General features: G+C 37.6%; 1 protein-coding gene across 3 annotated transcripts in view; it reads right to left on the bottom strand.

Annotated features, from left to right (window-relative positions):
• The window catches only part of CHD9 (chromodomain helicase DNA binding protein 9), a 101,595-nt gene that overhangs the window by 10,448 nt on the left and 64,422 nt on the right, over positions 1 to 26,725 (bottom strand). The window contains exons 12-36 of one of the 3 annotated variants that reach the window (XM_065661314.1): positions 26,313 to 26,434; positions 23,761 to 24,004; positions 22,414 to 22,590; positions 21,652 to 21,795; positions 20,878 to 21,133; positions 19,763 to 19,973; positions 16,824 to 17,019; positions 15,887 to 16,054; positions 15,146 to 15,325; positions 13,475 to 13,585; positions 12,539 to 12,735; positions 11,575 to 11,774; positions 10,928 to 11,087; positions 9,928 to 10,017; positions 9,053 to 9,156; positions 8,815 to 8,932; positions 8,077 to 8,134; positions 7,718 to 7,760; positions 7,337 to 7,556; positions 7,001 to 7,203; positions 5,843 to 6,751; positions 3,540 to 3,703; positions 2,688 to 2,739; positions 2,467 to 2,555; positions 1,366 to 1,534 (exon numbers count right to left, since the gene is read on the bottom strand). In XM_065661314.1, the coding sequence (XP_065517386.1) occupies positions 1,366 to 1,534; positions 2,467 to 2,555; positions 2,688 to 2,739; positions 3,540 to 3,703; positions 5,843 to 6,751; positions 7,001 to 7,203; positions 7,337 to 7,556; positions 7,718 to 7,760; positions 8,077 to 8,134; positions 8,815 to 8,932; positions 9,053 to 9,156; positions 9,928 to 10,017; positions 10,928 to 11,087; positions 11,575 to 11,774; positions 12,539 to 12,735; positions 13,475 to 13,585; positions 15,146 to 15,325; positions 15,887 to 16,054; positions 16,824 to 17,019; positions 19,763 to 19,973; positions 20,878 to 21,133; positions 21,652 to 21,795; positions 22,414 to 22,590; positions 23,761 to 24,004; positions 26,313 to 26,434 (4,585 nt within the window). Of the gene's footprint in view, positions 1 to 1,365; positions 1,535 to 2,466; positions 2,740 to 3,539; positions 3,704 to 5,842; positions 6,752 to 7,000; positions 7,204 to 7,336; positions 7,557 to 7,717; positions 7,761 to 8,076; positions 8,135 to 8,814; positions 8,933 to 9,052; positions 9,157 to 9,927; positions 10,018 to 10,927; positions 11,088 to 11,574; positions 11,775 to 12,538; positions 12,736 to 13,474; positions 13,586 to 15,145; positions 15,326 to 15,886; positions 16,055 to 16,823; positions 17,020 to 19,762; positions 19,974 to 20,877; positions 21,134 to 21,651; positions 21,796 to 22,413; positions 22,591 to 23,760; positions 24,005 to 26,312; positions 26,435 to 26,725 lie in introns of all 3 variants that reach the window. The other 2 variants (XM_065661312.1, XM_065661313.1) reach the window with 2 other exon arrangements.

Raw genomic sequence — 26,725 nt, 5'->3', positions numbered from 1 at the left:
CATTGACCACAACTCTTTGTGTGCGGCCATCCAGCCAGTTCTTTATCCACCGAGTGGTCAATCCATCAAGTTGATGTCTCTCCAATTTAGAGACAAGGATGTTGTGTGGGACAGTGTCAAATGCTTTGCACAAGTCCAGGTAGATGACATCAACTGCTTTACCCTTTTCCATCAGTTCCGTAACCCCGTCAATAGAAGGCCACCAAATTGGTCAGGCAGGATTTCCCCTTAGTGAAGCCATGCTGGCTGTCACCAAGCACCTTGTTGTTTTTCATGTGCCTTAGCATGCCTTCCAGGAGAATGTGCTCCAAGATTTTGCCAGGCACAGAGGTGAGACTGACTGGTCTGTAATTCCCCGGGTCTTCCATTTTCCCCTTCTTGAAAATGGGGGTTATATTTCCCTTTTTCCAGTCGTCGGGAACTTCACCTGACTGCCATGATTTTTCAAATACGATGGCCAGTGGCTTAGCAGCTTCATTCGCCAGCTCCTTTAGGACCCGCGGATGGATTTCATCAGGTCCCATGGACTTGTGCACGTTCAGATTTTTAAGATGGTCTCGAACCAGATCCTCTCCCACAGTAGGCCCAAGGTCTTCATTCTCACAGTCCCTGCGTCTGCCTTCTAAGACCTGGGTGGTGCAGTCAGAGCCTTTGCCAGTGAAGACCGAGGCAAAGAAGTCATTGAGAACCTCAGCCTTCTCCAAATCCTGTGTAGCCAGTTCTCCCGAGAGCTTCCTCAGGGGGCCTATTTTGTCCCTAGTCTGTTTTTTGTTTGCTGTGTACCTGTAGAATCCCTTCCTGTTATCCTTAACATCCCTGGCCAAGTTTAATTCTAACTGGGCCTTATCCTTCCTAACCTGGTCAGTCTGTACCTACTAATATTTTCAAGGAAAATAAGATACAAGCTTTGGCTATAAGCCAAAACCTGATTCTAGACTATTGTCCACTACTGTTTTTTTGCACAAGACACAGGAAAGAATATGAAGAGTGCAAACTGACATGGGCATATCTTTACTTAGAAGCTAGCCACAGTGAGTTCAGAATTAAACTGATAACTGTGAGTGTACCGTGATGCACTTCATTATTTAAATCTTGTGGGAGTGATTATAATATAGAAATGCATCATTCTAATAAATGAACATTACAGTAACTGACACTGTGAGACAGTACTCGTGTGGTCCAACCTCATGCCTCAACTCAGGTGCCTAGTTTCCCTACCATAATGGGGAGTATTTCTGAGACTGTGGTTTAGAGTAAACAACACTGCTAACATCCCTCTTCCACTGCCTGTACAGGGAGATCAGCTGAAGAACCCAGGAGATAAGATTTGATACTAACCCTTATTCCCTCTGACATTTTACATACCTGATTTGGGGAGTGATTTAGGGAAGCTGACAAGGCTGGTTTCTGAGGCATTCTGGAGTTCACGTAGTCGAGCCAGGTATTGCTGCTGTCCCAGTGCACCTTCCTCGCTTTCAAATGGCCTTTTCTGAGACAGTCCCTGCTTCTGAAAAGTCAATTTCAAACCACCTTCCTGTTAAATAAATGCCAGGGTTAGAAGAGTCTCTTCTGAAACAGAAATGACTACTTCATAATCAGGATTCTCACATACAAACAATTACTCCAGAAGAATTGAGCAAGAATGAACTTTAAATCAAGCCTGGCTTCTCCTCCATGTAAAAAACAAATCTGAACAGAAATTCCATGGAATTGCTTGTGTGAATATAAATTTTAAATTATCTACTATTGTAACTGAAAAATCCAGACACTGAACAGCTGTCTACCTCAATAATCCAGTCTTCAAGAAATGCCAAACCCAATTACAAGAGGAAATTTTCATACATTTTTATGTGCTGTGAAGAGGTCTCAAACTACAGATAAGAATGTTTGAAGCTTCTAGCCTGCATTTAAACGGGGAAATTTACATATAACCCTCTTAAAGGCCATGAAATAATAAAGTGCTTGCTGGATAGGACATGCTGAAATGTCTTAAAAAAAAGCCAAACAACAGAAGTAGCTGTTATTACTAACCAGACTTCTTAGAAACAGCGTTAAACAGGCTGTCTGAGGAAGCACCAGAATGGCAAAATCTCAATTCAGAGAGAGAAATAATAGCGATTCCTTCCAGTGGCTTATGCAAATTAAAAAAAAAAAAAAAAAAAAAAAAGGAGGGGGGGAGAACAAACAAACAAAACAACAAAGAAAACCAAAACAAAACACCCCACAACCAAAAACACCAAATCCAAAAAGCACCACCACCCACCAAAAAAAAAAAACCCCAAAACAAAGCCAAAACCCCAAAACAAACCCAAACCCCAAACAGTCAATGCCCAGAAGCAGCAGACCCAAATACCCACAAACAAGTGTGTGAAGGAAGTGAGAGTGAGAGCAGGCAGCCACTTGCAGGTATAGCATGCCGCACACCGCAATCGCAATCAGGTCCTAGGGCAATAAAAATAAACATACGTCATTGATTTTCACTGTAAACTCCTTTTCTCGTACATGCTTCTTCACCTTTGACATCTGTGGTGATTGATCATAATCTTCTTTAACACCTGCAAGAGGGGGTGTTGGTGCACTGGGCTCAATGTAATCTGCAGCAGCACCTGGGCTATCCAGAAGCTTGGTTGTGTAGAAAGAGGCCACTGTGTTACTGTCATAGCTCCTTCTTGATGAAGGCCATTTACCTTTCAACACTGTTTGACAAATACTGTCAAGTCGATTAATCATAACTCGATCCTATAAACCAGAGAAAAAAATTTTATGAGTAATGCTTATCAACACTGTACATACTACATTTATGTATTATCTTCTAATTCTAAAAGTAAGAGAAATTACAACATTCTTAATCACTGGACTTGGACTTAAAATATTTCTGTTTTCTAAGTTCCTGTATTTGTACCAATCCCCTGTAAAAGTTCTTGGAAGTCACCTCTGTACTTAAATTTCATCACCTGTAAACAAGTATGCCACTGCTTTCATCACTTAGCCACCTAGTATTATCACCTTTTCAAAGTATACTTTAGAAATTTCACTAATTTCACAAATTCCATCATGGAATCATACAGTTAAATTTTAACACAGAAGTTGTTTTACACCAGTGATTCAGCCAGCCTAAACTTTAACATGACTTAGGACCTTGCAATGTATCTGAAGGGAGTCCTACTACCATTCAAGAATTATTTTTTGTTTTTTAATATTTAGCTTAACTGATTTCTTGCTATTTCATTTTTACATTCTTTTGGATTACACTAAACAATTCCTCTCACAGACTTAAGATCATGCATCTTAAGTAGGCTTCCTTTTCAGTTTTGTTTCCTGTGTGCACATTCTGTCTTTTACAGATACACCTGTACAACTGATGAACAAAATGCTTTGTGAAAATTTTACTGTAATTTGCCACACGCAAAATCCTGTTTCCTTTTTCCAAGATCTTTCTACACCTCAGTGGTATGGTTTTAACATATATAATGGAATACTAATGTCACATCTCACCTTCACCTACAACTTTGGTTTTCAAAATAGTATCATAAACTTGCCTTTGGCCAATAGGATGCAGCCAGCATATATCCACCTTGTAGGAGGTAACTTGAACTCGGTGTCCCATTGTTCATCTGGAAACTATCCTGAGTCTCATCTTGTGTTGTACTCAGAGAGGCTACACTCTCTTCATCATATGCTTTTATATGCGGGGTTCCTTCTGCTAAATAAAAACACTAACATCACTTGATGTCATAAGGAAGCTAAACACTCATTTAAGAAGTTCAGGTGAACGAAACACACATAACAATGTTCAGAGAAAGTCCAAACAGAAGTGAAACTGAAGAACTAATTTGTTAGGTTTTTCAGGATGACTGCTGATCCTTTACTAGGCATTTAAATTCCACTCATACGCCTGTTTATTTTTCAAGAGCTCAACGTGTCATAGAATCATAGAACAGTCAGGGTTGGAAAGGACCTTAAGATCATCAAGTTCCAACCCACCTGCTGTGGGCAGGTACACCTCACACTAGACCATGTCACCCAAGGCTCTGTCCAGCCTGGCCTTGAACACTGCCAGGTACAGAATTAAACTGAAAGGGAAGATGTCTATCACCATGAGACGGCAAATCAATTGGGATGCTACTTTAAAAAGATTTTCAGGATAGAATCCTGGATGTTCCACATCTTGGGACACTTGTGTCCATATAATTTCATTTTATAAATTTTAATGACCAAGGGTTTCTTAGTATCCTTCCAGTGTATCCTCTGACTTTGTTATACTTCTCATTGCTATTTTACTTTTGCCTCCAGCCAGACAACAATGCAAGTTGCAAGTTTCATTATGACATAGGAGAATAGTCAGGTGCTACTTGAAAATGTAAATACTACCTCAGCAGAGTAAGAGTACCAGTACTGAGGGACATTTCTGTAGAACTCAAATTTGCCCTTAACAGTAGCTAAGTATTGAGTCATCTGATAAAATTTAGCTCTCATTGAAACATGTTTCAAATGTGAAAAGTATGCCAAGGGTCCATTATCACTGTACAAGTTACGAAATAAAACCTGGTCTTAAAATTAAGATGCAGATGATGTTAAGAGAGTTTTCCAGCATTTACCAATCTCGTCAACGCCAACTTACAGCAAAATAGCCAAACGAAGAAGGGCTGACTGATTTATAAGACACTGCAATCTGAGGATGGCACAATTACTTGCCTGAACAGACTGAGCTGGCAGAAAGCAAGCCTAATATTTGGACTTATATCACATGTTATAGTACCCACCATCTAGATCTAAATATTTATGTTGTATAAGCATCCTTTTTCTCTCACTGTTTTAATGTTTGCATACTAGTATTTCCTCTGAAAAGGTTCTTACACTGCTACAAGCAGCGGCATCTTAATTATTTTGTTTCAGTGGCATTTTACTTGCCCAGTAATCCATTTGCCCAGTAAATTAACTCTATAGTTTCCATTTGTCATTTCCACAAAAAAGAGGATCCATCTGATTAACATAATGTTTTTTCCCTGAGATAGGGGGAGGTGGAGGGGGGAAGATTACTCACTTCCTGTGTAATGCCACTATCTAACTTTCCTCTTTCTTCTTTTTCTATTCCCATTTTTCACCATAGTAGAGATCTTTCCACATTCTAAGTTTCAAGGGGCAAGAGTAGAGGAGACTTCATAGAATCAAGATAAGGAATGACTGGCTGGTTTACTAAAAATTTTAAATCACTCCACTGATGAGAGGTTTTTGCTTCTACTTTGAAGCTTTCAAAAGTAGTTTCTGGGGTTTTTGGTCCTGTGCTCTACATTCACGTCAGTCTTTTCTAGCCAGATACATAGTGTTTGAAAACATTCAGTCCAAGTAAACTGCTTGGCCACCTCCAGTTTACAAGAAAAAGTAGCTCATGTTACTCCATAGCCTGGCCAGCAGGAAACCTGCAGATTACATGAAAGCATAATGAGCAAGCTACAAAGCCAGGTGAGCAAAAGCGAAAAAGGCAGGAAAACCAAAAAAATCTCTGCATTTAAGAAGAAAAATAAATGGCAGTAGGGAATACACACAGAATATATATTTCCAGAAAACATAGCTGCTCAACTGCCCTCCCAGATGTGAACCACATGCATGGTGAGCTTGCTTAGAGAATCAGTCAACAACTCTCAAGTACCTCATCCAAGTCACTGATATGAAGCAAAGAAAATGCTGCATCCCTCAAATTCTTCCAATTCACTGACAGAATCAAGAAAATATGTTTGTTTACTTCTGTGGGATTCAGTGTCTTTTTTTTTAGGCATTTTTCTACTAAGAATAAACTTGTTCAGTTTAGAGTTATACTGCAGAAGTAAGACTACACACATACCATGTTTTTGTGCCTCCTCTTCATCACTATCACTCTCTTCAGACGATGATGATGACGACGATGACGATGATGAGGACGATGATGATGAGGATGAAGATGCTGAAGAACAAGATGAAGATGATGAAGAGCTAGAGCCTGATCGGGAGTGTGAACAAGATGATGAAGATGAAGAGGATGAAGAAGATGACCTGGAAGAACAGGATGATCTATCTGAGTCAGAGTCTGAGTCAGAGCTAGATTCAGATCCCCTTTTGCTGACTCTTTGTTTTTTAGAGGCAGGGTTTGGAGTTAGAGGCTCTGTCCTTGCTGCCACCATGCGCCTGTCTGTTTCAGTCTTCGCACTAGGTTTGTGGTCTGTATTTTGTATTGCCGTGCCATTCCTTGGACTCAAAGGTTCACATTTCATTATTGTTTGTGTCTCCTCTGTAGACATAGATTCCTCTTCAGAAAACTGAGGGTCCTCTTTCAGACTGTCATTTTTAGCTCTTGTGTCCTCAAAAGCATTCACTTTAGCATCTGACAATCTTGACTGAGGTGTAAGAGGAGAAGCAGATAATGCCATATGGTACTGATGGAGAAGTGGAGTAGAAGTCCTTGAGAGTGTCACTTTATTTTGATTATAGTTCCTCTGGGCAGACATAAATGAGAGTTCAGGATCACGGAGAATATGATAATCTGTCCTGCTAACTCCATGTTTAGCAGCTCCAATAAGTAAATCCCTGTCATGAGTCCCACATTCCCACCAGACCGGTAAGTCTGGGTTTGGCTGGCATAATTTTAGTCGTTCAAACAACTGTGGGTGTCTAAGGGCCTGTTCCCGCACTTTCCGTAGGAGTTCAATGCGATACAAAGTCCGAGAAGCACGCTCCTCTGTAATTGGTTGGATAAAGATGTTTGGGTCCACGAGTTCTGTATTAAAACAAAGCAAAGATGACAATTTGGAAAAAGCCTGCACTACAAATCAGTTCTAGGAGGAGATGGCTTTAATCAGTTAATACATGTCTCCCCATTATAAGCTTCCAATTTTACACTTAACATGTTCCCTTATTTCCTTTTTCCCCCTTTTTATATTGGAACACACGAAAGAAAAACCTTCTGAAAATAAGCCCTGGCAATAGAAATTAAAGATAAAGCTAGAAGTAAAATCTATAAGCCCACCTTCTTTTGAGGGGAGACGACAGACTCTGCGGCACATTGACATAAATGCATACAAGTACTTCTCTAAGCTCTCATCTGTTTTCTTATGTAGTCTAGCCATTGCTCTAAATTTGGTCCAATCAAATCGCCCCCTTTCTGGATCAAACACAACTCCAAATGTGGAAACAACTCTGTAGAAGTCAGCTTCTTCTCTTCTTGTCCATCTTGGTCAGCAAGAAAAAAAAATAATTGAAAGTTGCATAATTCTCTTCACTATTTCACACAGCTAACAACTGTTATTTGCTATTTTTAATATAAGTATGTATTAAAAAATGCGTATTTGCATGCTGCACATACCTTTGCTGTCTTTCAATCTTAGCAGCCATCTTTGGATTTAAAGCAGCTTCCTCATATGGAGGCTGCATCATACTAGGTTGTACTGAGAATGCTGACTGGATCTGCTGGGCCTGCCTATTTTTACTTGTTCGCTGATAAGCTGTTATAAGGCGGCGAAGACGTGTTGTTAAGGCAGACTGAGTGGGCCAATAGATTTTGTCTCCATCCATCATTTGCCCATCTATATTAAAACAAAGTCACAGAAAAAATAAACAAGTTAAACACTGCTGGTTCCTATGGTTCTACACTAAGCAATCTGAATACATTTTAGATTAAAGTCAGCAAAACTAAACAATTCAAGATTGACTGAATTAGCTCAGATTTGAAGTTTTATGTCTTTACCTCCATCTGCTATTACTAGATCACCCGGGGATGAAACATCATCCTGTAGGAAAACAGAAGTAAAGCAAAATTTACAATGTAGCCCTCTCCAGAGGTTTAGGTTAAATTTGCATCTTATAGTCAATTTATGAATATGACGAAGAACAAGAGTAACAGATACTTCGGACAAATGGCTAACAATGCAAAGAGAATTATACAGCAATTCCCTCCCATGTCTTGCACCCACAGAGCTGAAGGAACACTCGGAATAAGTTCTACAAATTTAGATAAATATAGAAAAATGTAATAATTTGCTCAGTGAAAAGGTGGAAGTATTACAAAGAGTGTTAAAAGGAGCTATTAATAGGTGCCTACTATACCTCTATGTCATCTTTAAACATTGCTGGTGCTGGTTTATATTCTGGATCTTCTACATCCCTGTTAAGAATTTCAACAACAACAAAAAATCCATCTTAGTAATATATCAGAAGTCCTCAAACTCTCTTCAACTAAGCAAAACTCATTTAAATTTAGCTAGATGTACTCCATTTTCCAGAATACTTCATGGCAGCAGTGGCTTGAATCTTGTCCCCTCCCCCACCCCTTTCCCCAGTTCACTGTGTCATTCAAAGATGTTTATGACCACAGCTGCTAACCTCATTGATGAAGCAGTGAAGAAAAGCAGTTTTCTCATTCAGTAATTACTAATGATACTCAAATAGATCTACTGGGGTCACTGGTTAGCTACACAAGACTAACATGTCAAGCTTACTGACCTGAAGTCAGGTTAAAAAGGTCTGTAGTGCTCCATGCCTGTGAAGGCTTTTGCACTTCAGTGTCTAAGTAATACTTCTGTTACGGCAACACAAGGTAGAATCCTTGTTAACAATTAGTTGCTCCATTTTTCCTTTTAACTGTGAAATCCCAAACTTCAGTGGTTCTGTTATACTGTTCCTAACTCTCTTCCACTCTCTGCAAGTAAAATCAAACTAGAATTCTTCACAATGACATCAAGCTAGTATAAAACCAGTTAAAAAGAGAGTAATGTTCACCACAGAAATTCAGTCTTGTTTATTTCAAGGTCCTGAAACATTAATGCGCAATTTAAGTGCTCATACCCATCCATGTAATCATTTGCTCTCTGTTCGGCAGCAACAGCTTTCTCATCCGGCTTGCCAACCCTTTCCAAGAAACACAGTGCTGGGTCTGCTCTGATAGTGTTGTATTTTTCATAACCTATTAAAAGAAAAAAAGGTGGCATAAGTTCAACTTCCATAGTAAGCTGTAAAAAACTGAGTGTAGGGTGTTTATCTTGAGGGGTGGGCAAGTACATATGTAGTCATCCATGTTACTCACCATGTTTAAAAACTCCAATTAGAAGTGATTTATCTGCATCTGCATCCCACCACTCAGCAGGAACTTCAGAGTGATCTGGCTCAGGGACCCAAACATCAATTTCACTAAGGAGAATCACCAACAGCACAACGTCATCAATAATATTCAGAGGAAGAAGTGAAGTTTGATATTCATTTTGTACATTTCTACTTTATGTGGGATTTTTATACTTCTCCAAGCATACATATACAGTAAGACCCTAAAAACAGCACTACAAAGCATCCAGACAGCTTGATATTTGTATTTGACAGAGAAACCAGAACTGGTATAAAATATTCTTCCTCTCTCAGTAAACTCTGGCAACTCCTGCAGTTTGTGCTTGCAAAACTTTGCAAACCAAGGATTATCTGCGTTTTAACAGCACAAGATAGACTGTTCTTCCACAAATGTCTGTAACATTTTTGTGAATCAAATTAAAACTTTCTATCCTCCACAAGCTGCCGTAGCAAAGAGGTCAAGAATTTCCAAATGGCAATACTTCCAATTAAAAAAAAATAAAAATTAATGGAATATGCAGCACTTACCCAAAAGCATGTATAAAGAGGCAGAAAACCCTGCTAATTAGAATGTAAAGAATTCTATTTTTCACTCACTTATACAGTCTATTTGACTTAAATATTTTTACTTTATATAACTAGAGTCATAAATAGGAATTGGGACTTCCCTGTGTTGAGTCAATACAAAGCAAACAGAGTAAACAAAAACATTTTTCTCACAGCCTAAGGATACGAATATTTGGGTTTAACAATTCCTATTCAGGTCCAGAAAGATTTCAGAATTTTCATTTGATAGTTTACATTTAAAACAAGCAAGCAAAAAACTTCTCTATAGTTCACCTGGCATCAATTCCATTAAACACCTTTTGGAATTCATTACCAATGACTTCTTGTTTTAAGTAATACAGCATTCTTACACGAAGTAAGACCCTGAATGAAGAAAAAAGAAATACAAATATTAGCACTCTAAAAGCTTTCAATAGTCGCAGGTGGTTGTGTTTTTTCTGTTATAGTATCAGAAAGCTTTCAAGTGATTTTCCTAAAACATACTTTCTCCAGATGTAAGAGGACATAACCCTCAGCTTAGGTCACCTAACACCATTTACTGCAATCACTTTTACAAATTGTCTCATTGCAAATTCTAGGCAAAGACCAGGGCCAGCACAACACTCCTCACTTGCTTCTTTAAATAGTGCTAAGAACAAACTGCTATTTCCCTTTTCCTACTTAAAAGATATCTTCAGAAAGACCTGAGCTGGCCGACAGCATCTTTCAGGTCACCTGTTCATTCCTTCTCACTCAGAATTTGATGCACGACCCTGATGGCTTCTCCATGCTCTATTTCAATTCTTGACTAGTAGTATGAATTTTTCAGGCAGAGTATGAGACGTTCTGCTGCAGAAAAATGATTTATCTAAAACTAGCTCATGGCTATGAATGGGCTTTCCACAAGCTAGTAGCTCAGATTTCCAGAAGCCTAGAAAACATGCTAGGTAAAACAGCATGTAAGACTGAGGGGCAATGACTTTACAGCTTCCTGTTTCTTTGCTAAGCGTTCCCAAAAACTTTAGTCCTTTGGATGCTGCAAGACTCCCCAGACATCCTTGCATCTCTTTCTCTGTATGGACACACACATGCAGAATTATTTTAAGTATTCTGAAATATTCAATTAACCTCCTAATATACCTGCAACCTAATTATTCTAATCAGGCTAACACTATTAAACTTATTTCTTTATAGTTCTGCAAGTATTTTGAAGTCTAAGAAAATAAACGATTAGAATAAAAGAAGAATCTTTACATAGACACTGAAAGACATCCATGCTTCAGCTACTGCTTACTTGTTGCAATGGTGTTTTATGTGCTTTTTGTACCCTTCATCTTGCAAGAGATGTTCTGGATTGTATTTTCTAAGCCATTCTGCTTTGTGTATATCGAAAGTGCTTGCCTGGGTCTTCACTTTTTTTCCTTTTCTTCCTCTAGGCACAGGGGCTGATAAGCCTGTATAATTTAAAATACAATACAGCAACAGGTAGGTATAGATCCTATGATAGTTACATTTCCTATATCCTATGCCAGTATTGGGACCTGCAGTGCAGAAAATATACTAGTGTCACAGTGTTTGGATTTGAGGGTTTTTCTTCTGTTGTTTCTTAGAGCATCTCTGGAGTACATTTCATCAGCTAAGGACAAAGCAGGAGAGGGGGAATGAAAGCACAGTGTGATTTCACCTACTGTGAAACAGGGCAGGTTTTTATGAACTGAAATAGAAATAAAGCTTACACAGAGCACACCAGTCCATTTGGGTAAGCTAGCAAACAGAAGGCAAAGCAGGAATGACACTTCTTTTCCTATCAGTTGAACTGCATATCTGGAATATATTTCCTTTATTCGAATTAGGACACACAAAATTCTTAGCTAATTTTATCTCAGTGCCACAGACATACTATATGAAGGTATTTAACTGCAGAAACACAGAAGAACTTACCAAGGTGATTCTGCAACTCTCGTGTTTGCCCATCCTCTGTTGGTGTAATAAGATCCCATATAAAACTTTTTATTTTCTCATCCCCTCTGTAGTGAACAAGACAATAGGCTAACAGAGCTCGGCAGATTATCTCCACATCCTGTTCATTCAGCTGTCTCTTGAAGCGGCCATGTGACAAAATTTCTCTCCATCGACCCCACCTAGTCAAAAGTGACACGCAGATCAGCACTTCAAACTCAGAATGCTTGGACAGCCTATGCATTTCTATTACAAATCTCTGTAAAATGTATGTCTTTCCACTTTTTTTCCTTCACCTTAAGCTATTGAGTGGAAACACGAAAATAGCATTTGTGACAAAACTCCGATATACTTAAACAAACAGTTTTAACAAAACCTACCTGTTAACAAGAATATGGATTACTGTAAAAAAATATGGCTTCTAAGACCCAAAACTGATGGGAACTCATACTGATAAGCAAACACAAGGTAGGTAAGAGAAGACCTAAGATTTTATTTCCAACACAACATGCCCAATTTAAGCATGTTTAAAATAACTGGCTGAGATTTCAGTTCCTCTCTGCATCTCATGGGAGTGCAAGATGTTCTACAATTATGAACATTAAGTCACCTACCAAGCTTTTATTTCAGATATTTGTTTACAGTTCTGAGCCTCCTTCAGCACTTAATGTAATGATTTTTAGAGAGACGACTGCAGTGCCCATGTTAAATATCATTACCTCCTTTGCAGAAGTTTCCACCTCTCTTTAACATTTCTTCAATTGCAAATTGTCAGAAAGATTTATAAGGATGCATGATAAATTCACATAAATTTATATTCTAGGTAAATTCTATATACACCAGGTAATTGTCACTATAGCTAAAAGTTACTCCAAAATAACATTTAGTACATAAAAAATAGTACTTTTTAAAAACTTCCGAGAATTAAGAAAGATGTATACAATACCCATAGACCAGCAAGTTTTTTTCCACCCGAAAGCACTCTGTTCTTCCATATCCATTGGAACGGTCACAGGGCCTGCGGAGTTTTGGTTTTTCATCACCCTCACTCTCCACCTCAGACAACTCGGCCAGCTCATCCTTTGTAGCACTGAAGGGCCGTGTTTGTTTCCTGATTCTTGGGGTATCAATAACCAGGCTGTTCTGCAAAATTTCCAACAAATCATATCAGAAGAAAAACTTACCAACTGTTTCTAAGTAGATGGCTTCAATTCAGAAAGAACAATTTCAATCTAATGTCAATAAATACTGATATTATTGTCAATATTTGACAATTGAAAAATCGGCATTATTGTCAGTAAGTATTTTGTAAAGAAATCACATTAAACACCCATAAAGCAAGTAAAACGTTTTGTGGTATTTAAGGCAACAAAAACTGAGTTTCATACCATGATGCCAGTACATTAGTTATAAACAATACTGAATACCTTATCTGAGCTTAATACTTACACAGACCATGATGCAGTCTCTGTAAATAAAAAGGGGCAAAACCTTCTTAGAGCCAACTGCGCGGGAATGTCTTAAAGTATAGCACACAATGTCCAGTATTATAAAACTGACAGAATTATCAGTCAGCTATTTTGCAGATTCCAGCATAGAATTTACAGACAGAAACAGGGCAACCAGAACATTTACACACTTTCAAACCATTTCCAGTCCTTCAACAACAATCAAAGACCCCCAGACTCTTTCAGGACAGGAGGTAGCTAGGAAATACTAAAGCTCTCAGCAGGTTGATTAACCATGCACCAACTAACCACCACAAGAAAGTCTGATTTGTTGAAACAGTAAACAAAAAGCACCAGAAATTCTACACGTACTATTGCAGAATTCAACAGCAAGCACATACTTGAAAAAACGTGTTAAAAAGAGAAGTACTTACTCTACCACTGATGGCATCTATATCTATTTCTGCTTTTTTGGCCCATTTCTGCCAGAAGTTGGGATCATCTAGTGAAATGTCAGTCCTGTTTCCAGATGCAACAAAACTAGCCTGTAAGAAATAAATATAAATCTTACCAACATCATACACCGAAAGTCTGTCAAGTTTGAATACTTCGGTGCTGCAAAGACTGTATCAACTTATTTCATCAAAAGTCTCTCAAGCAGCTGTTAAGAATTCAGACCCTACTTACAGTGTGAAGAACTCAAAAGTCCTCCTCCCCCTTAATTTTTTAAATCAGATCCATAATATATCAGAAAAATCAAATGAACTCTTATGCACCATCAGGAGAGAAGAACATTAAGCAGCAAGATTCCTGTATGTCTGAATCTAAATTACTTGAATGGAAGAAAACAATGTTTTGAAGAGGCTTATCAGCATTTGGGGATTTCATCTCATGCAAAAGTACTTGCTTGAGGGAAATTTCAAAGGAGTGTTTAACCTACCAACAATCAAAGCCTGAGAGCACGAAACAAGCTTAATTTCAGAAGGCATTTTAAAACCCTTAATTCACTGCTTTTGGAAAAAAAAGTAGAAACATGTAAAAATTCCTAAGTCTTCTGATAACAAAGATAGTGATGATGATCATCTTTAGAAGTCTGTTTCTTAATTAAGCCACAATAGGCAAGAGACAAGAGAATCTAAGTTATAAATATTATTTTAACTATGATAAATATACATTACATTCTTACAAGTTTTTTTTGCTTTGCCTTTGGTGGGACGGAGAACTGTCGCAACTGCATTCACGAAGCACCCCAATTCCAATCTAAGTTATATTTTTAATTTTATTTTTTTAATTTTCATTTACTTGAGTTTTTGTTCTGATTCGTATTTACAATTACGTTGGAAATTAAGGAGTCCAAACTTACCTTTTGTTCTGTTCATCTGATTTTCCAGCATGTTTTTTGAATGCTATGATATTACTGTTTTTCTCCTCCCCACCAAAAACTATAAAGTATCAGTCCAATTTTATTCTAGACTATTGCTCCTAAGACCTTACACTCTCAGCCCTCCCCATGCACACACACACGTATATACATACATATATAATATATATATACATATAATATATATATATACACACACAGTCTCTCTACCCTTACTATTTCAGAAGCTTTTATATTTTGCTTTTCAAACTCCTACCACAAAGCTCAAGATTCAAACTATACCCTATGTGTAGGCATTTCTAAAATAAGCTTGACAATTTTTCATCTTATTATTGTCTTATATACATTTTCCCCTACTTAATGTACTTGAATACAAACAGATACACGGATATACAAAGCTGTTTTAATATTTTCGGTTAATGCAGTCCATTGTACCTCACATAAATCCTAGCCTTTTCAAAAAGCAGCACACTGCTATTACTCATCTTTCCTCATACATGCTCTTTGCATCTGGCATTTACACAATCTGTATGTACAACACTGACTTTGCTATGTGCATGTTAGTATAAACACACAGACAGATGAAAGAACACAAAAAATGTTTTTAACACACACACACATTAAATATAAGTAAACATGACTTTTTTTTTGAAAGCATAAGCTTTACAACGTTGGTTACATTTACAGCTCTATAGTGTCAAAGAACAACTTGCTGCTTCCGCACCTTGGCAAACGTGGAGCCCCTTCCTTCTGATTCAATCGTGATAGTTTTAGTACGACGCTGCAGAATTTGGTCAATGTCTTCCTCACAGAATTTAGAGCCTTCATCTTCTTCATCCATAATGGCACCATATGCACCTCTTCGAAGCAAGTCTTCGATTTCTTTTTTGGAGAGTTGTTGGATCTGAGCAAAGAAAATAGGTTTTAGATAGTTAGGAAAAAAATTCCCCGCAGTCTTTTCTATTCCCCTTTCCACTGCTTCTACAACTGAACTCTGCCTTACAATTTATAAACTAAAAATCTAGATCATTAAAAGCTAAGAGAACAGTCTGGCTGGCAGCTGAAATAACTTTTTTATGTGGTTACAGTTCACATTTTTACAAGTATGTGTCATTTTTGTTTTGGCTGTTCCAACACTGTGATGAACACAAATTAGAAAAATTACCTATTAGTACTAGATGTAAATCTCATCTTAAAGTAACATATTATGTTAATATGAGAAGATACAAGGAAACAAAGGGAAACTTTTCTCCTTGTTTTCACTTTGACATTACCTACCTTGGACCTTAAGAAGCAAGAAATAGCAACACTTATCAGAGTAAGTGACTACATATAAAATTATGTCAATTACACTGTTAGTCTGCATAACCCAAATGCAAATGACAGAGAAATGGTAGCTTTTGTAATTTAAAATAGTTCCCACATGATTACCAAAGCAAAGTTATTTCAAGAAATGTCTACATACACCACCAACACTGTTTTCTCTTCCACTCATACTCTGTAAGACAGCTTTATCTAGTCCCAGTTTCAGACTTGCTCTGTCAAACATCTCTCTTTCATAGGAGTTCCGCGTTATCAGTCTGTAGACCTTCACTGCTTTGTTCTGACCAATCCTGTGACAACGGGCTTGAGCCTTTTGAGGGAGAACAGAACAGCAGCAAGAATTTAGACTTATCTAGGAATAAGACACTATTAAGAAATTGTTTCTGTTGTAACAGAGTCTGATGAATAACACCACGAACGCCAAATGAAGTCAACTCACATAAGTAAATGGAAGCTACCAGACATTTTCTGCATTGTAAACAGTTTTCTAAAAACAGTGTGATAAGTAAATGGAGATAAATGATCTGTGCTGAATGCTACTGGATGGTATTTCTCTTCTAGTAACACTACATAAAAAGACATGCTAGTTCTTAAGTTATCTGATCTCCAAATATAAATGGTAAAGGAGTTGTGACTTGAGATTGGATTCAATTTCAGCAACCAACTCCTAGATTTGATTAATTCAAATTATGTTTCTTAAAACACATTACTCCTATGTTTTAGCTAAACAGCTCTATTTCCATGAACTGTATTAGTCAGTATACGCAAAATCTAATCCCCTGGTTCAAAGTATCATCGAAGTCTTACGAGTTTTATCAACTCACTGACTCAGTTTACCTGTGCTGTGCTTTCAAAGAGTAATCAACATGAAAGAAAATGTTAGAATACAACCAAACCCAGAAGACGTCTCCCATCTAAGTAGAAAGTATTCATCAAGAAACATTAAATATTGGCCTTAAAAAAACTGAACGTTCTAAAATTATGCTTGTTCAAAATGGAGACAATATTCCAAGTGACCAATTTTTGTTTCAACCAAGTTTGACTTCTTAGGCTTCACTATTATGCTCAAAGGAATTTACCTGCAGATCATTTTGAGGATTCCAATCAGAATCAAAAATTATACACGTATCTGCTGCAGTCAAATTAATGCCCAAACCACCAGCTCTGGTACACAGAAGGAAAACAAAACGGTCGGAATCTGGTTTGCTGAACCGGTCAATGGCAGCTTGTCTGAGGTTGCCTCGTACTCGCCCATCAATTCGCTCATATAAGTATCTGAAAATTGCCAGAGATACACACACACGCAAAGAGGGATTAGAACAGATCTCCTGCTTGCATATTTATTCTTTACAGTGAATAAAAGTGATATCAACTAACTTTGATTATCAGAGGGTAACATAACCAGGGATCACAACAGAACTTGCGTTATGTGTAGTACCAATACACATCAGCATGTCCAAACACGGAGCATTTTAAGAATAGTTCTTCTGAACTTCCTTCATTAAAGCAAGTACCTGATTATACATACTAGGAAACATGTATTGCCAGGGTAGTTAGCTGCATTAAAACACAGCATAACCTGAAGTCCCATGCGGACAAGTTTTTCCTATGCTGCTACGTTTAGATCCCACCCCACCCCGCACCCCCCACCCCACCCTGAGGTCACACTAGCACAAAAGTGATCTTTTGTATTATATACCAAATTGTCTACATGTGTTAGGGGCAGCCAAGTAACCGGCTGAAAGTAGTCCCTAGTGAGCTGTCACTGGACAAACTGCATATTGATTCTGTCAAGATTAAGAGAAATGGAATAAAATTACGTGACAGCACCTCTAACAGCCTTTATCAAGGCATCAATGAATCCAGAGCTTCCTAAACTAAAACCAGTAACTTTAAAAGCCTGAAGTAGAACTGTCATTTTTCTTATCTTCGATAGTTACAAAGACTCCCTTGAAACTTCTGAAATCAAGTGAAACACTTAAAACGGGAGCAAATGCTTCTGTAAATTGTATATGGAATAAGATGCTGAATATGTATCTACTAGTCAAAAAGCCTCAAAACCATTTTCCTTCTAATCAGCTATAAAATGGCACAGCATCCACAGGACCACAGGCATTCTGGCAATCAGCCACCTCCTACAGTCAGGAATTCTGTTAAGTATGAAGTCTAATCATGTGTGCACTCTAACATTTCTAATCAAACAGTAGCATAAAGAAAGTTTCACCTATGGATTTCAGAAGATTCTACCTGCAGATATGATGCACTAGTCTAGATGTTACTACTTTACAGAATATTTTCCGTACTAGACTCTACTATAAAATTGGCCTATTAAAATCAAGCATAGAAAAACTGTTGAGCTCACAGTTCAAATAGACTTCTTTAAGGAACAAAAAACATAGAAGCACAGAAGTTATAGTAAAATCCCCTTTTGTGATGAATTTATATAATCTACTAATGTGTTCCAGTATCCACTGCAGGAAGGCTTGACATTTTCACTGATTTTTATTTTTTAATGTGTTAACTCTATATTACTAGGTAGTTTACCTACAAATACACACTTCAAAGCAACATGTACATCCCAACAACTAGACCATTAAAAACCCAGAACTATGCCTTTTAATATTTTTTTCAGGTTGATATAGCAACAGTTGATTCTAACCAAGGTTAAGGTGAGATTTTATGAGCTAAAGCTTTACACATATTATTTAGTCACGTATTTAAAATTAAGCTCTTAGGTTCCTGTAGAGTCTTAGTCACGTGTTTAAAATTAAGCTCTTAGGTTCCTGTAGAGTCAACAATATAATCAAAGGATGCTACTGTATGCGACAGCAAAAGCCAAGCTAAGGAGCTGCTTTATGGCTAGCAGTTCAGTTGTGCTCCAAAATTCAAAGCAGTAATAATTTAGGAGAGCTGGGAAGCAAAATTTTATTTTTACATTAATAAAAAGCAAGCCTCCAGTTGTTTACCATTTTGTACTTAAATTCTGCTAGGAATAAGGAGCTGCATTACCCCTGCCTGGTCAAAGTTCAACAAGATGTAAACGAAAAACACACTATATGCTTTCCAGGGTTTGGATGAGCAACCCTGAGCTTTAACTTACTTGCCTTCTGACAGGCAATGTATAAACAGTACATACATACTAAAACATTTAATAGAAAAGGCAACAAACTGATGGTGTTGCAGATTATCTTAAATTTTACTGCATCTTTCTATGCTTTGTGTTTGTTACAGTTATCTAAAGGAACATCTTGATTTAAGAAGTTAGCCTTTATGTCAGCATGGTGTGCTGTTATTTGAAATCAGATGCTGTGTTGCTTTAAGTCCCTGTTCTCTTGATATGTTAGCCTTAGTTCTTGCTCTCTAGAGCATAACCAAAGCACCTAGGGTCTATTGTATACAGGATGAGTTATGTGACAACCTGGCAAAGCAGAAATCTAGCTAGCCAACCTGGCAACAAAACTTACTTTAAAGGTGACCTGATGTAAACTGCCTTCATTATAATCCTAAAAAAACACACCCACAAATTGATTAGACCCTTGCCCAGGTGAAGACCCTTCCCCTGCGCAAGTGTAGTAACAGAAGAGAATGACACTGCAGATATAACTGTATGCAAATCACTAACCAATCATTGCAACTGGGAGTGTACTACCTTGTAATTTTTGTGCACAAATGTAACAATGAAATCAGCACTGGGTGTGCCTGATTTGTGGAAATTCCACCTAGCATCCAGTGCTGCAATAAAGTAGTGCCTTCTTCTACTGTTACACTGGTGTTAAGTTTTATTCTCCTGATCTGGAGACAAAGGCACATAGTTTACTCAACAACCTCCCTTTAGTTTTCTGAAGTTTTTAATTTGTTGGTGAAGAAGTGGCAAGCCACTATAGCAAGTTACAGTGATTAGTCAGAAAGAAAAATTTCCCACCTTTGGTTTGCTGTAATCACTAATCCTGCACTAATATTCAAAGATATGCCCACAGAGAACAATATAATATAGGAGACAGAACATGCAATATCTTACCTTTTATGTATAAGGTAATCCTCTAATATATCAAGGCAGCGTACCATTTGAGAGAAGATAAGGACTTTGTGGCCTCCTGCTTTCATTTTTGGAAGAAGTTTATCAATAAGAACCAATTTACCAGCAGACTGGATCATTGCTTGCAGATGGAAGTCTGGAGCACTTGGGCTGTATGTTTCTTTGAACTCCCCAAGGATTTTCTCTTCAGCACCTATCAAAAAATTTATTTGTCTATCTATAGGTGTATCTACACAAATACTCCATATACATAGAAGGCTAGGTTACCTAAATCAGTGCTTATACTCTAAATATCATCCTATTAGTCACTGCTGGAGACAGAACAAAGTTCTGGATGGATCTGAAGTCTAGCAAGAACATCTATGTCTGTAAGTAGTACTTAAGTAGTGTTCAGTTTTTAAGCAGAGCACCACAGAGCACGTTCTAGTACACCTAGAAAGAGGTAACCCCCACAACTGCAAAAATGAAAATACTTGTTCTTATGTGTTGTATAAAAAAAACAAACAACTAAAACCCACAAGTTCTTTTGTCTCTGTGATATTTTAAATGGGACATGAATCTTAAGACAATATTTTGAAGACTGTTGGACTTCATGATCTTAAAGGTCTTTTCCAACCTAGTTTATTCTACAATTCTGTGATTTTTCTGAAGTCCTACTACAACTGAAATCACAGCAGAAACTTCAAGAGCTTAAAGTATATTTTCTTGCAAGCAGGAAAACCACACAAATTGGGAAAGGCAATGAAGACAGACACAGACCATATCACTAGCAAGAAGCATTTAAAGTTAGCTCTAGGAATTTTTCATACTGCTTTCCAAGAGATGTAATATTTCCATGAGATAATTGCTTCTAAATATTCTGTGAAATCCTACAAAACAAGTTCACATTTCAGGCCTCAAATATGCAACTGCCTCACGACTTTGCCTTACGCCTATAAAAAACATGCTTCCACCTAATCCACTCCTTGGAAAGTCTGATGAAAGCGTTTGAGAACTACAATAAAAGTTCTGATATATTTTAAATGAAAGCACAAAAGTAGCAAAATAAAAAAAAAATAAAATAAAATAACCCCCATCAGTCTTTAGCATGTATTTACCTTTGATGAGGTAAGGGTGATTACAACACTTTCTGAGTTCCATCATGGTGTTAACCAGATTGGGTACATTTGCTTGTCCTGCTCCTTTGGATAAGAAAGCAAAATTTTTCTCCAAAATTGCACGATAATATTTCTTCTGAATATTAGTTAGTTCTACTTCAATTATAGTTTCTTCTTTAGGAGCCAGCTTTTTTTCTACATCTTCCTTTAATCGTCTGAGCATCATAGGTTTCAGGATAGCTTGTAGTTTCTGAACCTAAATGAAATACAACAGTTTGTCAGAAAATGAAAAGTAACAGTGTCGTTTAATGAAACATTTTTGATCTCCTTATCATTAATTTTTTTCCTAGACTTACATAAAATACTTGCCAGGTGGCATCTTGCCTTATTTTTAACCTCAAATGACTAAAAAACGTTTTTAACGTACTCAAAAAAAAAAAAAAAAAAAAAGTACCTTTTAAACATTTGTCTGCAAAGGTTCTGCCTGCAAAGCAGAAAACTTCAGTTTTTATTATTCTCACTAGTTGCTAAATTCTCAAAACTGGCCCAAAAAAGTAAAAGTAATTCTTTAATATAAAATTTCATACTTCGCTGGTTTCTACTGCCTGCAGAGTTTAGAGAAACTGCATGACTAAAGACCTTACAAATGATACATGGCAAGTGAAAGGGAGGGTAGGAAGCAAGAACCATTACTATCCAAAACAAAACTTTTGCCTTCAGGGAAGTCACTTTTACACACTGAAGCTCAAAATGAACTTATGCAACATGCAATACCTGTTCCTCTGTTTTAAGGTCTCCAAATTCTTGCATGAATGTAGATTCAGCAGGAAACCGCAATGGTTCAAGAAAATGAAGGAGGCTAAATAGTTCTTCTACTGTGTTCTGCAGCGGGGTACCCGTTAACAGCACTTTATGCTCCTACAATAGGAAACAAGAAACTTACATGACTGTATGTGCACATATTTGCAAAAACTCCTGTGTCAAGTCTCAGTGTCAAAACCTGAAAACACCAGTTCTGCATGTAACTATGAACACACGTAATACAGATAAACAGACTTATCAAGAACAACACTGAGTATTTTCTACTAGCTTTTCTTTAAATCCTGACTTCCTACATCTGTAATGAAGAAATGACTGAACAACTGCACTTGTCATATTCATGTATGTATAATCCTCCCTACTGTGTGGAAAATACACACACCAAGCATGTATCAGAAAGCAAACAAGATGACTACTGAGAACCATTAGCAACGAGTGTATCAAAATAATAAGGTCAATTAAACAATGCAAAACTAGTCATGGTGGGTCTTGTAGTAATGCAACAGAAGCCTCAAGATTGATGGTAGTATCTGCTTTTTAAAGTATTTCACTAAGTCAAATAAAACCTTAACTAGAGGACTAGACAATAATTCCCCTTTAAACTCTGCTACTTGCTTTTATTGTTAAAGAACTTGTTTAAAACTTGCACAAAACTTGTGATTTATTGTCGCATTGTACTTAATAGGAATCAAACCCCAAAAGTGAAATGTTACTCACAAGGTTCATTAATTTTAGTCCTTCCAAGAGTTTGCAGTTTTTGTTCTTCAGTCTGTGAGCTTCATCAATAATAACGCACCGCCACTCAATTGCATTTAACTCTGGGCACCCACCAAGAATCATTTCAAAAGTTGTGATAATGGCTTGGAATCTGTAGGTACCTCGAATGATACGTCCCTAGAGATTCATCAACACACAGAAGTTGTTATATTACCTCAAATGTATTTAATTTAAAGATTTTTGTTGTTGAAGTTTTATCAACAGACATGGGATTTTATATTGTAAGTTGTTTTGTCATTCCATAAACATGTATTTTATCTCTATAACTCTGTAATTAATATTAATGAGTAATTATCCACAGCCACAAATCCAATATTGTCTAACCCACTGTGAACTTTAAAGCACTTTTAAATTACAGTTACAACCAGCTAATAGAACTGTTTCAAAAAGGTGTATGTAAATAAAATCACATTTTTAACCCTAGGAAAATCTGAAAGACTAAATCACAGCAAAAGCCTTACATTCAGTCAATCAAAACAGATGACGGTGACACATTTAGCATTCATACAGTAAGTAATGTAAGTATCACCTGAGAACTAAATGAACACTTTTTACCCAGCTTACTCTACTTAGTTGGTCTGACAATGAGAATATATGTAAGGCCTTCAATAAGGCAGCACACAGTAAGTCACTGGAGAATGAGAATGTCATTTTAATATTTAGTACTACTTAAAAAAGAAGAGTTTTGAATGTTTTGAGCCTTATCAGTTCTGTAGAAGCACAATGTTTCAATCACGATTTATAAAACGTTTATTTATACAAAAAATACAGAATGGGAAAAAAACCCCAACCAAAAACAAACCCCCAACATTTTAGAAGAGTCAAATTTCAAGGGGTTTTCCATGTCATTTAATGTGAAGTACTTCAGGCAGAAAAGCAAACTGTACACAGACAAAGATAGGAAAAAGGAAATCAACAGCTACATAAAGGTAATGTACAGCTTAATCAGCTGTACTTCTGTTCTCACTGCTTTTCATATTCAGGACCCAACTGCAACCATCTGTGCACACTTTAATCTCCACACGAGTACCAGCGTCACTGCTATTCAATTGCAGAATTACTCAGCATACTAAAAACAACCTGTACCTTGCTGCAACCACTTCCACAAAATTTACTCAGTAAGGATATGCTAAAGATTTTGATATGTAAAAAGCTTAACTAACACATCAAGGGATGAAAAATGACCTTCAGTAAGACGTATGTAAGGACAATGTAAAGTATGCTTTCATTACTACTACCAGAAACAGGTTTTGGGTAGGTTACAGCGCACAAGTCTCATTAGATTACCTGTGAATCCCTGAAGTACATTTCATACTGCTGAATCATCTGCCTGCTGATCATGCTTCCATGATACACTACAACATTAAGGTCAGTCCACGTGCGAAATTCTCTTTCCCAGTTTGCTATGGTGGAAAGCGGAGCTATGATCAGAAAAGGCCCTCTTATACCAGCCAGGAGGATTTCATAGAGGAATGTAATTGACTGAATGGTTTTGCCAAGACCCATTTCATCCGCTAAAATGCAATTTCGCCTGAAAACAAAATATATTTGTGATTAGCATCAGAGAAAGTACAGACACTAAAGCTGCTACTCAAAATGGGTGATTTATAAAAACAAAGTCAAGTTGTCACAGAATCATAGAATCATAGAACAGTTAGGGTTGGAAAGAACCTCAAGATCATCTAGTTCCAACCAACTTGCCATGGGCAGGGACACCTCACACTAGACCATCCCACCCAAGGCTTCATCCAGCCTGGCCTTGAACACCACCAGGGATGGAGCACTCACAACCTCCCTGGGCAACTGATTCCAGTGTCTCACCACCCTAACAGGAAAGAACTTCCTCCTTATATCCAATCTAAACTTCCTCTCTTTAAGTTCTAACCCGTTACCCCTTGTCCTGTCACTACAGTCCCTGACGAAGAGTCCCTCCCCAGCATCCCTATAGGCCCCCTTCAGATACTGGAAGGCTGCTATGAGGTCTCCACGCAGCCTTCTCTTCTCCAGGCTGAAAAGCCCCAACTTTCTCAGCCTGTCTTCATACAGGAGGTGCTCCAGCCCCCTGATCATGCTCGTGGCCCTCCTCTGCACTTGTTCCAGCAGTTCCATGTCCTTTTTATGTTGAGGACACCAGAACTGCACACAATACTCCAGGTGAGGTCTCACAAGAGCAGAGTAGAGGGGCAGGATCACCTCCTTCGAGCCATGGATGGATTCCATCAGGTCCCACGGACTTGTGCCCGTTCAGGTTCTTAAGATGGTCTCGAACCAGATCCTCTCCTACAGTGGGCCCAAGGTCTTCATTCTCACAGTCCCTGCGTCTACCTTCTAAGACCTGGGTGGTGCAGTCAGAGCCTTTGCCAGTGAAGACCAAGGCAAAGAAGTCATTGAGAACCTCAGCCTTCTCCAAATCCTGTGTAGCCAGTTCTCCCGAAAGCTTCCTCAGGGGGCCTATTTTGTCCCTAGTCTGTTTTTTGTTTGCTACGTACCTGTAGAATCCCTTCCTGTTATCCTTAACATCCCTGGCTAGGTTTAATTCTAACTGGGCCTTAGCCTTCCTAACCTGCTCCCTAGCTTCCCGGACAACATCCCCGTACCCTACCCAGGCTGCCTGTCCTTGCTTCCATTTTTTATAAGCCTCTTTTTTCCTTTGAATTTTCCTCAGCATCTCCTTATCCATCCAAGGAGGTCTCCTGGCCCTTCTGCCGCACTTCCTTTTGTCAAATAGTCAAAACTGGGGCACGGTAAAAGATGCTTGCAAACTTTCCCTGGTTAGGTTAACTGAGCACACAATATTACAAGCTTTCAATCATGTTTAGCACTGGCAAAACCTGAGAATATTCCATTAGGTTCTCCTAGAAAAAGATTCAAAAAGTATTCTTTTGGAGCTGTACTGGCCATAATTAATGAATTCCAATCAATCAGATTTCCTATCTTTAACATTAACCTTGACAAAACTGCTAGAAATTAATGAAGATTCCCTGAAAGTCACAGATGGGAAGCATTCCAGCTACACTCACATAAAAGGAACACATTATAGCATTACTGCCAAATTTCCCTTCTTGTTTCCAGAATTGAAGACAGATGCATATAACCAGATTACTATATGAAATACCACTAGGTGCTCACCCTCAGCCATACATTCCAGCCCTTCAAGTTATTTGCACACCTGCTCACACAGCTATGTAGTTCCTAAGAATTAAACAGTATGGTGAAATCATGCTCTCTGACATCATCTCTATAGAGGACAGGCAACTGACATTTAGAAATCAAGCAGAAGATTAATGAATAGAAATCCAATTTAGATACAAAGAAAATGCATTGTTCTGGGAAAAAAATCTTGAAAGCTATTATATTCCTGTTAATGTATCACAGCTTTAACAAAAGTTACCTTTAGTTTACAACATAGAAAACACAATTATTTATTAGCCTTAATTTTGAAGAAACATACCTTTATTTGGGTAATTTGAAGAGAGATAATCCTATTAGAACTAATCCTAGAAATTATTTTGAAATACACAAGATTTTCCTAACTGTTCCAAAAATTCTGAAAGCTTGTACTTTGGTGGAAGTTGTTTTTTGCTTTAATTACCTCACAGGCCTTGAAAATGTATTTTCAATTATGTTATAATCTTTTAAGATTTGCTTTTTGTTATTCTTGTGGGTCAAAACATACTTGGGACACCCAAAGGAACAGAAATTATTTTTTCCAGTTACAACCTTTGAGCTATAAGCAGAGAGGTTAAGATAAATTTAACTCAAACTGTATTCATCCCCTGTAATATTGGTTCACACCATGTGGTTAAAAGTTTACATTAAAAAACATTCCATGGATATACCTATTGTACCAGTTGAACAGGAGCCAGTTAAGTCCTTCCAGTTGATATTCCCTGAGCTGATTGCCATTTTTATATTCCCTGGAGTGTTCTATCTTCTGCCAGGAGTTTGGAGGTGGTCGGTCCTTTAAAGGAAGGATTAATACATGTGCAAATTGGTACATGCTTTGTTTTCCAAAACATTTTAACCCATTATTTCCAAAGTGCAACAACTTAGATTTAGAATGTAATTATTCAACCCTAAAACTACAAAGGCATTAACTTTACTTACTAATTAAATAGTCCGTGGAAACCTGAAATTTGTATTTATTTATCAATATAAAGTAGTACTTTTTAAATTAATAATATCAAGCAACTCATTTCTAAAACTAAGAATGCAAATAGCATGGCACTGGCAATTTGACACACTAATTCAC

This window comes from Lathamus discolor, chromosome Z, assembly GCF_037157495.1.
Source record: "Lathamus discolor isolate bLatDis1 chromosome Z, bLatDis1.hap1, whole genome shotgun sequence".
NCBI classification, from domain to species: Eukaryota; Metazoa; Chordata; class Aves; order Psittaciformes; family Psittacidae; genus Lathamus; species Lathamus discolor.
Note: the sequence above shows the minus strand (reverse complement) of the source record. Positions and strands in the feature narration are given on the sequence as shown.